Source organism: Acartia tonsa, chromosome 9, assembly GCF_053477335.1.
Source record: "Acartia tonsa isolate MP-2025a chromosome 9, ASM5347733v1, whole genome shotgun sequence".
Lineage (NCBI taxonomy): Eukaryota > Metazoa > Arthropoda > Copepoda > Calanoida > Acartiidae > Acartia > Acartia tonsa.
The window spans coordinates 27,649,804-27,666,214 of NC_137268.1; the positions used below are offsets into that span (position 1 = coordinate 27,649,804).

The following is a 16,411-nucleotide window of genomic DNA, read 5'->3' on the forward strand; positions in this document are numbered from 1 at the left end:
AAAATGAAATCTATGGGGGGGGGGGGAATAGTTTAAAAATAGCCTAGAACAAGTAACATAAAAACATAACACATACTTGAATCTATCTGTCTACGCGTCGCGGATTATGCATACAATACACTGATAGACAAACAGACAAACACCCAGGGATCAAAAGGCAATGATCGATAAACTGATGCACATTCCTGCATTCCCAATGATGATGCACAAAATTACCCCTTTTGTAGATTACAATTAGTGGTTGAATCATTTAGACACTCAACTTCATTAACCAACCAATCCAAAGTCCCGAAAGTTGTTAAGCCAACGAAAACGTTATTTTAAAACTTTGAGGACTGTTGTAATAAATATCCCTATGTCTCCTCCCTTCCTGCAAACATCCAACTGCACCAGAAGTGTAATGATAAAATTTCATTATAACCCCTAGCTGTTTAGTTCAAAGTTATCTCCCTAGCTCACTAGTTATAAAGCTGCTAGACTTGTTTTTTATTATTAACAATGTTTTGTGTGTATCTATGCAGATAAGAAATTGTACACTTTAGCTTATAATTCAAGTCATATGTTAAAATCCAAGAACTTAACAAGAATTTCCCTCTATAAGTGAGTCAAAGGGATATTTCGCTTCCTTCACCCTTTTATTTAACAACCCTTGTTTTAATGTCCTTTTTACTTAAAAACAGTTATAATTTTCTTAAATTTGAAGTGAAGAACATTTTTTTCCAGCAAATTTTAATCTCTATGTAAATTTTATACTAAAAATTTCTAAATAAATATTTCAGCGGCGGCAGCTGTGCTTTTTAACTGGATGTCCCTGCCAGGTTTGCTGGCAACCTGTGCCCGGCAGGTTAGAGATATTCATAACATTCCAGCTCACAGTTATGTGTCATACACATATATTAAAAGTCACTTATTTATAGCCCTCTATGGTTTTTTTCTCTTTAAATCTAAAATTAAAAATTGGGTTGTCGAAATCAACTTCCCCCTCCTCAAGTGCCCCTGAAATATGAAAAATTGTAAGATTAAAACCAGTTTTGTTAGCCCTAAGGTGTTGAAGGTACGAGATAACAAAACTGGTATTGATTTTATGTTTTTATTTTATTATCAGTGAAAAATTGTCCGTAAAACCATGCTATACATGACTTTTTAGTATGCCTAATAAACGCTTCTAATCCAGCGAATATATTGATCGGTTTCGAAGCCTGCCTGAAGGGTTAGACAGATAAAAAAAACCTCCTAAACATTGAAAATTTGAAATGATGTTTTAATTATAGAATTCAAAATGTCTCCTAACGTAGCTATTCTTGGCTATTGGGATATCAGGTAAGTTATTTTGCATATTTTCGTTCTATTCATTTAAGATTTTTTAGCCTTAATCTATACTGCTATTTTTTACTGGCATCTCTAGTGGCAAGAACGTTGGACGGACGGACACGGTTACTATTGTTGAAGAGAAGCTCCACTTTAAACCCAAACAAGAGTGGGATAAAATATGTACACGTTTATTAAAATAAGGTAAGGTCAATATTAAAGCAATATTATTTGAATACAATTAAGGATTGGCTATAATGGCTAAACATAGATATATCCCCAAGTAGTTAGAGTTGCGGGACGGTCATTAGGTCCTTCCTAGCCCTATAATTACAATAGTTAGGGTAGGTTAAACAGAATAAATTGTGGATTCCTCCTGTTATATATTTTGGATGGAGCAATCCATAACTAAACAGTTAATAATTTAGATTTTACATAATATAGTTTTTACAAGAAAAACATGTTTATAAGGAGCAAAGCTAGCCTATTTATATTTCTGGTCTTTCTACTACACATCTTCGTTTTCTAAATGATGAAAGCCTTGATGTTTTAGAGGTTTAGCTGAAACTGCACGTTTACTGCTGGAATATGGTGGTATCAACTATGAAGACAGGTATACTATAATAATGGATATATGTAGAATATATGTGGATATTATTACAGGGGAAAAATTATCGTCAATTTAGGTAGCTTAATGGTCAGTTTGTTCATTCAGTAGGAGGTGATTAGATGGGGAAAGGGGATGCGATCGTTATTTTACCCACCTACAAGTTTCACTTTATTAGAGAACATGATAATCTGCTGCAAGATCCAAGAAATAGTAAATCCTTTCCTATAATATATCCAGCTTTCTACGAATATAAAAATGTACGATCAAAAGATTAAAACCAGTTTTTTAGCCCGTGCCTTCGGCACCTCGGGGCTAAAAAACTGGTTTTAATCTTATAATTGTACATTCTATATCCGCGGAAAGCCGTTTATAATACGATGCGAGAAATAACTATTCTTCTAACTAAAATCAAGCCTTATTATATTAGATTTTTTAATGAATTTGGAAAATATTTTATCCTAGTGGGTTCGCCTTTTGGGGCACTTAAGGGGTTGAATTCGACCTCCAATATTTTATTTTAGTTTTAAAAAGAAAAGTAAAAAAGTTTTTTTTTTGGGAGGGGAGGGGGTGAGGTTATTTTTCTCTTAGTACTATCTCTCTGGGAAGGATGGTGGACCGTGGTACCTTCCCCAAAATAGTTATAAACCTTACCAGGACCTCTAGATGCTATTGATGCAGCCGCTAGTTTAACGAAATCTATTTAGACGAATTCAGATGAGTAAGGCTGATTGGTTGGAATATAAAACAGGCCTTGGTTTTGATTTTCCAAATCTTCCATTTTATCAGGTATAGTATCCTATTATATAAAGTAGTAAGATTTTTGGTTCCAGGACAAACGCAGGAGTTCCAAACGTCGGATTAGACAAACGCAGAAGTGTTAAATTATTAATTAGGTTAGGTTAAGAATGTACAAATAAGCATCCGCAGGGGTTAGGCATTAAAAAAAACCATAAAATGGTCTGAAGTTCTTTAGGTTAGGTTAAGTGTTCACTTCTGTGTTTGTACACTCCGACGTTTGGGACTCCTGCGTTTGTTCTAGGATTAGATTTTTTGTGTCTGTAGCTTAAGATTTCGATAACTACTGAAACACTTGAGTTATCTATTCTTAGGAAGCTTCATATATGTTACGGGATTGTTTGGGATAGTTTTCTGCCCCTCCCTACCCTTTGATTCTAAATTCTATTGGGCATTCGCTAGAGCAACATCAAGTAATAGGATGTTTATCTATCAATAAAATAATAATAAGATCCTTGTGGACTTGAGTTGGTTCTAAGCTAGTTTCAAAACCACTGTTTTTTTAATGTTGTTAATGTTTTTACAATACGAAAACTTTGCCTCGCAGAAAAGTTTAACATAAAAGTCAAAGAGAAATTACAAATCATATATTTGCCTTCGCTTCGACAGGGAGAGAGGGGACCTATGGCTGTTTATTACACTAGTCCCCAAAGCTTTATAATAACTTTTACTTATTCGTTGGCTTAACAACTTTGGGGACTTTTATTGAATTTTGATTAGTTGGTCCATTAAGTTGAGTTACCAGACATTTCAACCACTAATTGTAATTTACTGAAGGGGTAATTTTTTGCATCATCATTGGGGTATGTACATAAATTTAGCGGCGTTTGTCTTATCCCTTCAGATCCCTGGCGCCGCGCCCAAAGAAAAAGACAATCATTAGGTTTAACTAGTTTAAAAGAATTTGACTTATAGACAGGTAGACGAACAATCTATTACTCTATTTTTAATTCCTAGGATGAAGATGTAAAGATTACTCAAAGCAAAGCTATTGTCAAACATCTAGGTAATTTTTTGCCAGTCAATTGTTTTCTTGGAAGGGAGTGGATATTGGACTGTAAATGACACTAGTACCAAAGTTTTAAAATCTCTTTACTTCATTGAATTTTAACTAGTTGATTCCAAACTATTGGTTCATTAAGTTAAGTGTCCAAACTTTTCAACCAATACTTTAAATATACAAAAGAGACAATTTTGTTTGTCATCATTTGGAATGCATGTCAATTTATCATCCATTGTCTTATCCCTTTAGATCCCTGATTATAATGTTATAGACGTACTTTAATTTATATTTATGTTTAAGGCTTTGCTACTGCTGGACGTAATCATCCGTGTTCTTTCATTTCCAGGTAGAAAGTTGAATCTAGCTGGGAGCACACTGAAGGGACAAGCTGACATTGATATGCTTCTGGATCTTGTTGCTGACTTCGTTGCTGTAAGTGTGGTTAAATGGCAGACACCCGAGTTCAAATGACTACGGCAGTGCGAACAGATGTGGACACATATATTATAGAGAAGCTACGCTTCTCTAGCAATCACTAAATAATAAACAGAGTCTATTCAGGTGTTACTTTATTCGGGGTTTACTAAAGTTATATACAACAAACAATAAATACACAAATTGGAATAAATAATCCTAAAGCAGAATCAATATAAATACATATACAATAATCAGATTGGGCAATAATGATCCCCCATCCCTGGAAAGGGTGGGGGAACCAAACAATACAGCTTAACCAAAATAAGGCTGTCAAAATCTATCATTAATTTTAAAGCATAGGGAGGGGCAGGCTGACCCCTTCCCCAGTACTCGGGGGAGGGCCTTCGGCCCTTCTCCGAACCAAGGTCAGGGTTGCCATAGAACATGGCTCACGGCTGCCGAATACCACAACTCTCCCCTCGGAAGGCTGGGAGGGGGTTTCCCTGCCAGACTTCCGACAGTGGTTGAGGCCTTCGGCCCGCTCATTAGGGGCTTTTATGTACAAGAGATAATGATTCAATGGAATCCTAGTGGTGATTTTTAGGGCTGATGGGCCCCCAACGTGGGGTAGAAGGTAGAGGCTGGCTTTTGTTGGGCACGTAGCTCGGCGCCAGCAGGTGTCAGGTTGGCATGGGGCGCAGCCGCTGCTGGACCGGTCAGCAACGGGGCATTCTGGTTGGTGTTGGCAGCGGCTGGGGCACTGGCTACCAGGTTGACTGTCTGGGCGACAGCCTGGCCTCCCGAGGGGCCGCGGGGCTTTCCAGAGTGCGGCCCAGGCCTGCCTGGGCGGTCATTTCCACTATCGGCTGATTTCATGGATACCATCTCCTCAGCTGCTTCCCGGCCAATAGGAATGGCATCCCAGTCCACTGAAAAGTCCCGGGACTTGGCATGGGTGAGCCTGGCCCTGGCCAAGGCCTTACGATACAAGGTTGGGTGATACAGGAATACTTGTGACATCGCGTTCAGGGCGGCTCGTACACCTCCTTGTGCAGCTGCCAGGGAGATGATGGTTAAGTCTCCCAGCAGCTTGAGGATCAACAGCAACAGACACAGTATGGCTGCGCCATCTCCCCACTCGTGAATAGCCTGTCTAAACCCAGCCCAGACATCCAGGGTTTCCTCCCCTTCCTCCGCCAGTCGGTCAATATTGTAGGACACGATCCCATGATCTCCGGTGGCTGAACAGCTGCCTTGCTGGATGCATGAGCCATACGACAGGCCGGTCAGCATGGCGGCCTTATACGCCGGGAACGCTAGTAGCTGCTGCCAGTCATTCAGCTCGGCCTGAGAATACAATCCTCCCGAGCTAAAGTCATCCAAGGGCTCGGTCAGCAGCTGCTTGGGTGTATCCAGCGGGGGCGGCCTCTTCTTAGGTGCAGGAGTTAGCTCTATCCACCCTTCCTCGGCGTGTACAGTTAGGGAGTAGGTGGAGGAGCAGGGAATCTTGGTGGCGTGACCGCTATACACTTTTGTCACGGCATCTACAAATCCTGTGGGCTCCACCGGCACCTTGTCCCAACATTCATTGCTCTCCCTTACCACGTACTTATTACGTTGGCAGGTAAGCTGGAGCAATACATCTCCCCTCAAAATAGAGAACGTGCTCCCCTGGACATGCACCGGATGGGCCGGGTCTAGTTGCTGGAGCTTCCAGCAATTGGCCGCTACTTCTTCTGCTGCTGCGCTTCTCATTCGAGTTTCCAGGGTAAATCCGATGTAACCCGCGTGTATCTGGGCCTGGAGGGGGACATCCACGTCCCTGGCCGATACTCTAGGTAACGCTGCAGCGGCCGGGTCGGCTGCCACAAACAATGCTGGGTGGTTGGTGGCATGGGCCTCAAAGTCGCAGTTCACTATCGAGGTGGGGGTAGTCATGTTGATGAAGAATTGGGCCTGATGGTCAACCAGGAACGCATCCATCACCAGGCTGGGCTGGAGGCTGCGGATCAGCCTCAAGGGGCAATCTCTCCCCAGGTGGTCCCACACATATGTGGCCTCTCCAGTGACACAGGACAGCTCGGACTGGGGACACTCTAGGGTCAGGTGGTCGGACTGGGACTCCACCCGTCCGTTCTCAACTACGTAGGTCTCTTTCTTGACCAGCAGCCGTCGCTCCTGGAGCACTAACTCATTTCGGTACATATCGAGGGTAAATAACAGGGGGTGGTTCAGCTGGAACGTCAATGGCTTGGTCTTGCCTGGCAGGGTGTAGACTTGGCTCCGGGCCAGGTCCCGGCACGTTTCTGGGTCAATCTTGGTTGGCCGCATGAGAGTGGGGACCGAGGTCACCTTCAGGTGGCCCCAGACTCCACACCTAAATGTCCACTGGGACACTGTGAGTTGGCAGCTATATCCCGTGGTCTCCCGAATCTTAACTTGCTGCAGGACATGTACCTCATGGCCCAAGGGCACCTCCTGGTGTAGCGGCTCCTTGCTACACATCTGCTCTTTGTTGAAGGCGGTGACATGGGTGGGGTTGGCACAGTCCCACCCTACTAAGACATAGCTAGTTGTAGGCCACACAGCTGCTAGCAATAGGCCCCACAGAACCATCCACCAGTGGGAGAATCTGCCAGACAGCCACCGTCCTCGCGCATGCATCTGGGGATTCTCGGCTCTGGTCACAACTGCTTCCTGGGGCTGGACACTGCTGGACTGCTCCTGGCTAGATATAAATTTCCATTGAGTGTTATCTTTAGACGCCCTGGGCGTCCCGATACCCTCCCCAATGACGGACTGACAGGCGACGGGCGCCTGTCTGGGCGTCGGCTCCCCTAGCCCCAAGGTGGCCCTTCCCTCGTCCATGGCATGCCCAGTGGCATGGGGCTGTAGTGCGTGTGGCACAGGCTCGCCCTGTATTACATCCCTCCCCTGCCCTAGGAACTCAGGTGCATGTGGCACAGGCAAGTCCTGATAACCCCAAATCTCAATCTCCCCAGCCTCTGGTGCGGGAGGCACAGGCAAGGCTGGAGGGTTACAATATTTTGGATACAATGCATTTGTCAATTTTAACTTATCCTGGCTCAGTTGAGGGTGGTAGACAGCTGGACTCTCTCTGCTGGCAGGGGGCTCTAGATGAGGGACAGCTGGACTCTCCCTGCTGGCTGGGGGCTCTGGATGATGGATAGCTGGACTCTCCCTGCTGGCTGGTGGCGCTGGCTGACTGGGGGTGACGGATGTCACCCCTCCCTCTGGGGCTGCAGGCTCGTTCCAGGGTCCAGGTATCTCGGTGGCGGCGACGGTTGTCGCCCCAGGCACCAGTGTGGGGGCGCTGGATAGCAACCCCCAGTCTTCACAGGTGGCGGCGGCGGTTGCCGCCCCAGACATCAGCTTGGGGGTGCGGGGTCGCACCTCTTGTCCTTCCCATGTGGCGACGCCGGATGGCGCCCCATACATCGACTCAGATGCGCTGGCTAGCGCCTCTCGCCTCTCCCGCTCGGCGGCTGCCAGGGCCTCCCCGTACATCGTCTCAGTGGCGCTGGGTAGCGCCCCTCCGCTCTTGCTGGGGGGGGGACTCGGTCTGGCAGGCCCAATCATGTTGAGGCTGAATGGTAGAGGCCACAGGACTTCTGGCTCCGCAATGTTGGTTGGCTGCACGAACTCCGGCCCCAAGTGGTTGAGGCTGAAGCCCAGGCCAACCCGGTTGGGTTCAGCCGCTCCTCCCAGCACGTTGATCCTGGCTGGGATAGTCCCAAACTGCGGCATTCCTTCTGAGTGGCCCACAGCGCTGGGGGCGGCTGCTTGCTGGAGTGTTGCTGGGGGCGCGCTCCCTTCCATGTTGGCTACCCGGCTGGGCTTCCCTGAGTGAGCGCCCTTGTCAGCTACACGTCTCCTGCCGGCTACCTGGTCCCAGTCAGCCTTGCACTCGGCTGCCGTATGGCCTGCGTAATGGCAACGTTCACATTTGGCAGGACGGTCACGGCGTGGCTGGGTGCGTCGCTCGGCCTTGACTTGTTCGTAGGTCAAGGCTTGGCCTGCCTCTCCAAACAGATGAGAGGCCATCTCCGCCGCTTGCCCCGCCAGGGATAGTAAAAGGGCGTTGCAGCGGTTCAGTGTGTCATGGGGGGGTACACGGTAAGCCGCCCATGACATCTCCAGCCTCCGGATGTGGGAGTTCCAGGACTGCTTGGGCGGTCCTCGGTACTCCGGCAGGTTACTCAACATCAGCTTGCGGTACTCGGCTGGAGCCGGCTGGGGATTGTCCTGGAGCCATCCTTGGAGCTGGTCGCCTCCTTGCGCTTGTGGCTGCTCCATCGGGTCAAAGGTTCAGCGGCGGGACACTAAGTTTTAAGTCGATACTATAGGCGGTTTACACTTATGGTTTCTATCCTAGCAGCCAATACCGTTTATCACTTGGTTGGTAGTTTGAACTACAAAGATCTAAAATAGGTGTACACTAGGATACTTGTCACTAGCTTCTAAGCTTTAAGGTAGGCTGGTAGGTGTAGAGAGTTGTTGAGGGTCTGAACTGCTGTCAGGAACTGATTTGGTTTTCCTTATCACACTGTAGATAGGAGGGAGGAGCTTGCAAATCTTTTTTTTCTAAAAATATCTCTGTTTATGCTATAGAGTAGCTTCTCTCCTGTGTGTGTGTGTGTGCGTGAAATCTCCTTTCCTTGCAACGCGCCTACGCGCCATCAGATTGCGCACACAGGTAAAACGCGCATCTATCCCTCAATCTGCTCTCTCATTGGTCCGCTTTATCTCCTTTGTCCGTTGAATTTTCGTTGCGGCCCGAGCTCCACTGCGCAACCCGTGAAGTGCGCTCCGTTCTCCCGGTCGCTATCTCCGCACGGTGGACGGACTTATCCAAGTGTGGGGAGAAGGGGGAGTGCGTGAGGGGACGGGGTAAAGCCGTCCTTCCCCCGATGGGGAGGGGGGTGCTGCAGGTTTGAGGTGACTGGGTGGTGAGGTAATTGTGCTTCTTCCTTAATCCTTGGCTTATTCTTATGTCACCTCAATTGTATTTGCTTCAATTTATGGTGGGCCCCTCCCCTTCCGTTGGGATAAGGGGGTGTATTTGTCGTGCTGTAGGTTTGGGGTCAGATTGTTTACCAATGCATTGTTATCTTACATCTAGGTTCTATTTTTGGCTTTATCACAATACACAACAAATTTGTTTACCAAGCCCTGCCCATAAATCAATTGTTCAGCTTTCACACCAGGGTGGTAATCCATAAAATCTGATATAATATCTGTTTTTCTCAATGGGTGGCTGCGCTGTAGCCTCTCAGGATACTTGGGGTTGACGTAGTTTTTCTTCTGCTTGGTACACTTCACTCGTATTTTCGCTCACAGCTCGCAGCTATTTTGCTTGTTTCAGCCAGTCGGCGGCAGGGAATGTCCCGTCCTGCAGCGCCGTGGGTCCAAATCCGATTGGTGGCGGCAGGGAATGTCCCGTCCTGCAGCGCTGTGGGTTCGGATCCTGCTATCTTTTGCAGTAAATGTTGGCCTATTTTCAGCCGTTTGCAATTATTTGGCCTGTTTCAGCCCTTCCGCAGGCCTGTTTCAGCCCTTGAGCGCTCAATCCTCCGTTAAATTTCGGCGCTCTTCGCGGTTCTTCGTCAAGTTTCGCTGCTCTCCGCAGTCTCTCGTCCGATTTCGCTACTCTCCGCAGCTCGGGTTCCGCCACTCTCCGTGGTCTTTCGCTAGGTTTCGCTTCCACAACTGCCGGATACAGAGTTAGACCTTGCTATCCAGGGTGGGTAATTCAGGTTGCTTGTGTCAGTTTTGCCAGTTTCACTGCTGGGAGTACCTTAGCCTCAGCTGCGCGTCTGCTCTACACTTGTGGTTTGCCGTAATCTCACACAGCTGTCACCAAAAGTTGTGGTATCCGCCTTGGTTAAATGGCAGACACCCGAGTTCAAATGACTACGGCAGTGCGAACAGACGTGGACACATATATTATAGAGAAGCTACGCTTCTCTAGCAATCACTAAATAATAAACAGAGTCTATTCAGGTGTTACTTTATTCAGGGTCTAAGGTTTACTAAAGTTATATACAACAAACAATAAATACACAGATTGGAATAAATAATCCTAAAGCAGAATCAATATAAATACATATACAATAATCAGATTGGGCAATAATGATCCCCCATCCCTGGAAAGGGTGGGGGAACCAAACAATACAGCTTAACCATAATAAGGCTGTCAAAATCTATCATTAATTTTAAAGCATAGGGAGGGGTCAGGCTGACCCCTTCCCCAGTACTCGGGGGAGGGCCCTCGGCCCTTCTCCGAACCAAGGTCAGGGTTGCCATAGAACATGGCTCACGGCTGCCGAATACCACATAAGATTTAGTAACTAAACAAAGTGTCTCAAAAATCAACCATGTGACGTCATAAAAATGAGGGATTATCCATCTCTTTGGGGACCTTCGTGAATTTTGATTGGTAGATTCATTATGTTGAGTATTCAAACGTTTCAACTACTAATTTTTTATCTACAGAAGGGGTATTTATGGGTTTCATTATTGGGGATTTGCATCAATTTATCAGCCATTGTCTTATCCCTTTATCTCCCTGATTATTTATAATAATATCATTATTATTATTTTAGATGACAACAGGCCTTTGTTACAGGTAATTACATTTATATGTATATTATTGATTTCAAAAGCTTTTATTATTTTTAGCAGCTTTCATAGAAGTAAATGGAGGAGGGGGGGGGGGCGACCCTACACTTTAAATTATAGTTTAAAAAGAAAAGAAAAAATTATATGGGGTAATTTTTTTCTTAGCCTCCCCCAAAATAGTTATAAACATTCCTAGGTCCTATGAGAAGCTTAACTGAAAAGGAGAATCTTATCGGACCAGCGGACGCGAGATCCTTCGGTACACAAAGACAGACAGATAGACATCCGGTTACTTTAATATAAAGATAGATTATATTGATTACACACATGTGAACAAAGACATACAAACGTATACATAAATCCATACTTGGAGGGGCTAAGCAAAAAAAAGTATGGCCAATCAAAAGGAACATCATAAAACAGAAATGCAATGAGTTATTTACCACCCCTTTTTTAAAAGCAAAGTTTTCTATAATTAGGGTCGGTCCGTCCGTCCGTCCGTGCGTCCATGATAGATGGCTTTTATTAGTTAATTTAGGCATGTTAGAATTGTCCTATCGATTTCAAACTTTGCATGGTGATTCCTGTAGTAGTTAGCTACGATTTAGAAAGCGTAGCAACTCTATAATCATTACCAGAATGTCCGTACGTCCATTTTAAACATGTTGATTTTTTTTACTTTTTTAATAACAATTTTTTATGTGATAAAATCATCCGATTGATCTGATTTTTTTATTACTGATTCCTATTACAATAAGGTACAATATTATGAGCGAAGCATCTCTATAATCAAGTATTGTCAGTATGTCCTTAAACAGAATTCTGTATTTAAGAAGTTTTGCATCATATTTACGTATAATTTTGTCAAACCTTATATTTTCATATTTTGTATATTCAGTTCTGACACTCAACAAAAGTTAATGTTCGTCTGTCATATCGTTCCAGAGCTTCGCTTTTATGGATGTTGTGATCCTTGTTTAGATTAAATCTCAATGATACCGAAAGTATGTACTAAACTTTTATTATTGGTGAAATTTAAAAGAGAGTAAGTCAGTGAGGGGCCATGACACTTATAGATACACCTAAAAAAATAAGCACTTGAAAGTGTCATGTGTGACGTCATAAAAATATGTTAATATCCATCATTTTTTAGAGGTTTCCTTTCCCACTTCACCTCTTATTCCTCATTTTAAGACGTATTTTTATGACGTCATAAATGACACTTTTCAGCGCTTTCAAAAACAATTGTATCACTCTCAATTACATTTTTGTTTTAAGTCCTGACTTCTCTGAAAGCCTTAAAGCTGAATGGTTGGCAGGTTAGTTTATAAAACTTTTAATAGGGGGTAGGGGGGGAGGGTAAGTCGTATCCTCCCACCCCAATTTCAATTTTATTTTTTAAGTTAAATTCATTTAAGTTCATTTTTTTATTCTAAGAAAAATAATTATAAACCTTCTCAGGACCAACGAGAAAATATATTGTAAAGGAGAACCATATCGGTTCAGCGGTTAGCAAGATCCTTAAACAATTAACTGTCAAAACAATAAAAATAATTTGTAAGCCAACAGACTTATAAATGCACAAAATAAACATTGTTACTCATCATATTTGAATATTTTGCAGGTTCTGGAAGTTTTGGCAAGTCTGGTTCTCTAGCAGACAGACTCAAGTCCCTCCAGGATAAACTAGGTAGGACAGACAGACAGGCAGACAGGCAGACAGGCAGACAGACAGGCAGACAGACAGGCAGACAGACAGGCAGACAGACAGGCAGACAGACAGGCAGGTAGACAGACAGACAGGCAGACTGACTCAAGTCCCTCCAGGATAAACTAGGTAGGACAGACAGACAGACAGGCAGACAGACAGTCCCTCTAGGATAAACTAGGTAGGACAGACAGACTGACAGGCAGACAGACAGGCTGACAGACAGACAGACAGGCTGACAGACAGGCAGACAGACTCTAGTCCCTCAAGGATAACTAGGTAGGGATCTAAAGGGATAAGACAATGGTATATTGATATAAATCCCTAATGATTATACACAAAAATACCCATATTGTAATTTTCAATTAGAATTGAAACGTTTGGACAGTCAACTTAATGAACCAACCAATCAAAATTCAACGAAAGTCTTTGTCATTTTTTTTCTCCCTAATTTAAGCGTTTTTTCGTAAACTGCATTGTTGAGCATCAAAATGTGGTAATACGGCAGCAAGACGGACAAAAACTCTCCTTCTTATTTTGAAAAAAAAGGTACAAAAAAGGGGAAGGATAATTTTTTATTACTTTAGATCATATTATGTTAGGTTTTATTGGGTACTAGGATTGGGGCTCTGTATGTATAGGAAATTAGGACCCCTCCCCTCGCCCCCCCCCCCCCCAAGAAAATAGCTTTAGCTTAAAATCATAGAACCATGAGAAGCGTTACCTAGTCCGTTCAGTATTTAGCAAGATCCTGGAAAAGGGAATGTGATTCTGACAAACAATTCTAAGTGAAAATTTCCCCACAATCCCCTAATAATATATTATATCATCTATTCTATGGCTTTAAAACCGATTAATATCCTGTGGATAAGAACCCTTTCTCAGCCACACTGAAATATCACGTATCGTATCGTATTTTATCCAGTTTTCTACGAACAGAAAAATGTATAATTATTATATGAAAACCAGTCTTGTTAGCCTGGTGATGCCGAAGTTTAATCTTATAATTGTACATTTTTATATCCGCGGAAAGCTGTTTATGATACGATGCGATAATAGTTATTTCTCGCATCGCATTATAAACAGCTTTCCGCAGATATAAAATGTAAAATTATAAGATTAAAACCAGTTTGTTCAGACCGTGGCTTCGGCATCTCGGGGACTAAAAAGCTGGTTTTAATCTTATAATTGTACATTTCATATCTGCGGAAAGCTGTTAATGCTACAATGCGATAATAGTTATTTTTCGCATCGTATTATAAACAGCTTTCCGCGGGGCTAAAAAAAACTAGTTTTAATCTTTTGATTGTACATTTTTATATTCGTAGAAATCTGGATATAATATGATGCTAGACATAGTTTTTTCGTATGGATGAGAACCGGTTCATATCCACCGGATTCGAATGAATACGAGAAATAATTATTCTTATTCTCAGGAAGCAATGATTGGTTTGTAGAGAACCAGCTCTCTATTGCTGACTTCTCTCTCTGGGAATTCCTAGATGAAACAAGGTTTGTATATTTAGGGATAGGACAGTGGCCGATAAAATGTAGTGCATCCCCAATGAAGATACACAAGATTACCCCTACTGTAGATTAAAATTAGTGGTTGAAAAGTTTGGACACTCAACTTAATGAACCAACCAAACAAAATCAATATAGTCCACATAATTGTTAAGCCAACGAATAAGAAAACGTTAATATAAAACTTTGAGGACTAGTGTAATAAAAATACCATTGTCTCTGCTTTATACATGATACTAATATTAAAGTAAAAGAATAGAGAGAACAGGGGTTGAATAACTGTAAAACTGCCCTTTATCCCCAACCTTGGACGTCTGTGCTACTATTTGAAGAATAATATTCATTTTGTTCAGACTATTGTTTGCTGGTTGTTTGGATGGTTTTGATGGTCTGCAAGCATTTATGGACAGATTCGAGCAACTCAAAGGAGTTAAAGAATATCTTAACTCTCCAAGGTACATGGTACTCTCTTTCTTTCCTTCTCTCTCTCTCTCTCTCTCTCTGAAATTATTGAAAAATACCACAAAATATAGCATACTTCAAGACTAACCTCTAGGTGTGTCGCTTCACCCTTAAGGGTAGTATGGTCAGTTCAACCCATTTTTTGTATTCATAATTTTCCCTAACAGCTCATAAGTTTAGCGGTTAGAGAGATCTTGAGCTTTAGACGGACAGAGATCGTTTTACTTTGTATTGTATATATATTTTTCAGGTATCGTTCTTTCCCCATCTGGAGTGTAAGAGCAAAGTATGGATACAACAAAGTTTAATACAGTTCACAGATGAAGCAACTATGAAGAGCCTATTAAAAATGCGGTCATACAATACAAATGACCAATGATAGGCCAGCATACTTTTTACCATTGGTCAACATATGTATACTGGCCTATCATTGGTCATTATATTGTATGATATCATTTTTTTACAGGCACTATAAGATGCTTGTTTAAAGATACAAGGATTCCCCAATGGACGATAAATTTACTACTTACTTCGAATTTATAATATAGTTTGAAATGTTATTATGTTACCAATAGCATGAAATTTAAACTAATAAATAAAATTCTGCATTTTTCTTTTTTATTTTAATTTAAAAATACAAGATGAATACGATCACAACGTCCGTAAAAAACAGATTGATGTAATCTATATACTTGGGAAAAAGTTTATAGAGTCATAGACAAATGTTGTTTAATATAAAATAATTTGACAATCTAAAAAACAACACTTGCGATTTGTGAAAAGGCCTTAGTACAAAACTTTTCGGTTCTTTCCAACAAAAAGACTGAGAAGCACAGAAATCTCCGCCCCCTCCCTAATTTTGAAATAAATTGAAAATAAGGAGAGGGGGTGTTCTTTTTTGTTATTCCTAACCTATAGGCCCTACCTATGAGGTGCCCTAACCCTGCGGAGCCAATGTAAACTATTATATCCTTGCCTAAGATAAAATAAATTCATTCTTAAAACTACCCCTCCCCGCCCCTTTACATTTATTTAAAAATAAGGTTCATGTCCTCCGAATTTTGAATTGTTCATAAAAATCACAAAACCTTTAAAAATTAAGTCTAATAATTGAGATCAAAGTACAAATTAATTTAAAGATATTCTAAAAATACCCATTTCTAAATTTTCAAAATAAAGATATTAGACAGCATTTTTAGGCGTTTCATTGTCGATTAGAAATTTACCTATTCATGTAATAATATGTTTTATTTATTTTATAGACTATTTTTATAAAGAACTAATTATTTAATACATTTTCATATGCATTCATTAAAGTTTAACCTTTTATAAGGATTGTATCGGATCCTAGGCAAGGGTATGTCCGTACGTTCGTAATGTATAGTTTTTATCGTGGATTTAGGCATGTAAGAATTGTCCTATCTAGTTCAAACATTTTATGATGATTTCTCTAATATATTGGTACAATTTAGATGTGTTTCAACTTTATAATCGTTGAACGTAGGTGCTGATTTTTTGTAAAAAAGATATATCCTATTCATCTTATATTTGGAATAATGATTCCTAGGACAACAAGGTACAATAATATAAGCGAAACATCACTATAATTAAGTCTTAAAGTATGTAAGTATATCCTTGAACAAGTGTTAATATTCAAATTAAATATCAGACTAATTATTTTTCGTATTCAATAATGATATTAAAATGTAAAATTATGATTTAAAATTTTATTATTCGTAGAAAATACGAGTCTATACATGATTTTTCAGTGTGGCTAATAACCAGTTCTAAGATAGCAGATATCAATCGGATTCGAAGGCATACTATACTGTGAAATATGATTATAAATATCAGGAATAAATGGGGGTAAGTAACTTTGACCCTAATTTTACCTCTTCTAAAAAAACTACTATACTCTTCATCCTACTTTTTAAAAGCGAAG

At 41.7% G+C, this 16,411-nt stretch overlaps 1 protein-coding gene across 2 annotated transcripts in view; it reads left to right on the plus strand.

Moving 5' to 3' along the window:
* Positions 1-1,200: 1,200 nt before the first annotated feature.
* Positions 1,201-16,411, plus strand: part of LOC145328670 (glutathione S-transferase Mu 2-like) — a 72,747-nt gene continuing 57,536 nt past the window's right edge. Inside the window, exons 1-11 of one of the 2 annotated variants that reach the window (XM_080172453.1) lie at positions 1,201-1,320; positions 1,862-1,921; positions 2,623-2,704; positions 3,671-3,719; positions 4,063-4,148; positions 10,760-10,782; positions 12,054-12,094; positions 12,400-12,465; positions 13,920-13,995; positions 14,361-14,462; positions 14,720-14,799. In XM_080172453.1, the coding sequence (XP_080028579.1) occupies positions 1,280-1,320; positions 1,862-1,921; positions 2,623-2,704; positions 3,671-3,719; positions 4,063-4,148; positions 10,760-10,782; positions 12,054-12,094; positions 12,400-12,465; positions 13,920-13,995; positions 14,361-14,462; positions 14,720-14,777 (684 nt within the window). In that variant the 5' untranslated portion in view covers positions 1,201-1,279 and the 3' untranslated portion in view covers positions 14,778-14,799. Of the gene's footprint in view, positions 1,321-1,861; positions 1,922-2,622; positions 2,705-3,670; positions 3,720-4,062; positions 4,149-10,759; positions 10,783-12,053; positions 12,095-12,399; positions 12,466-13,919; positions 13,996-14,360; positions 14,463-14,719; positions 15,082-16,411 lie in introns of those variants that run through there. The other variant, XM_080172452.1, reaches the window with a different exon arrangement.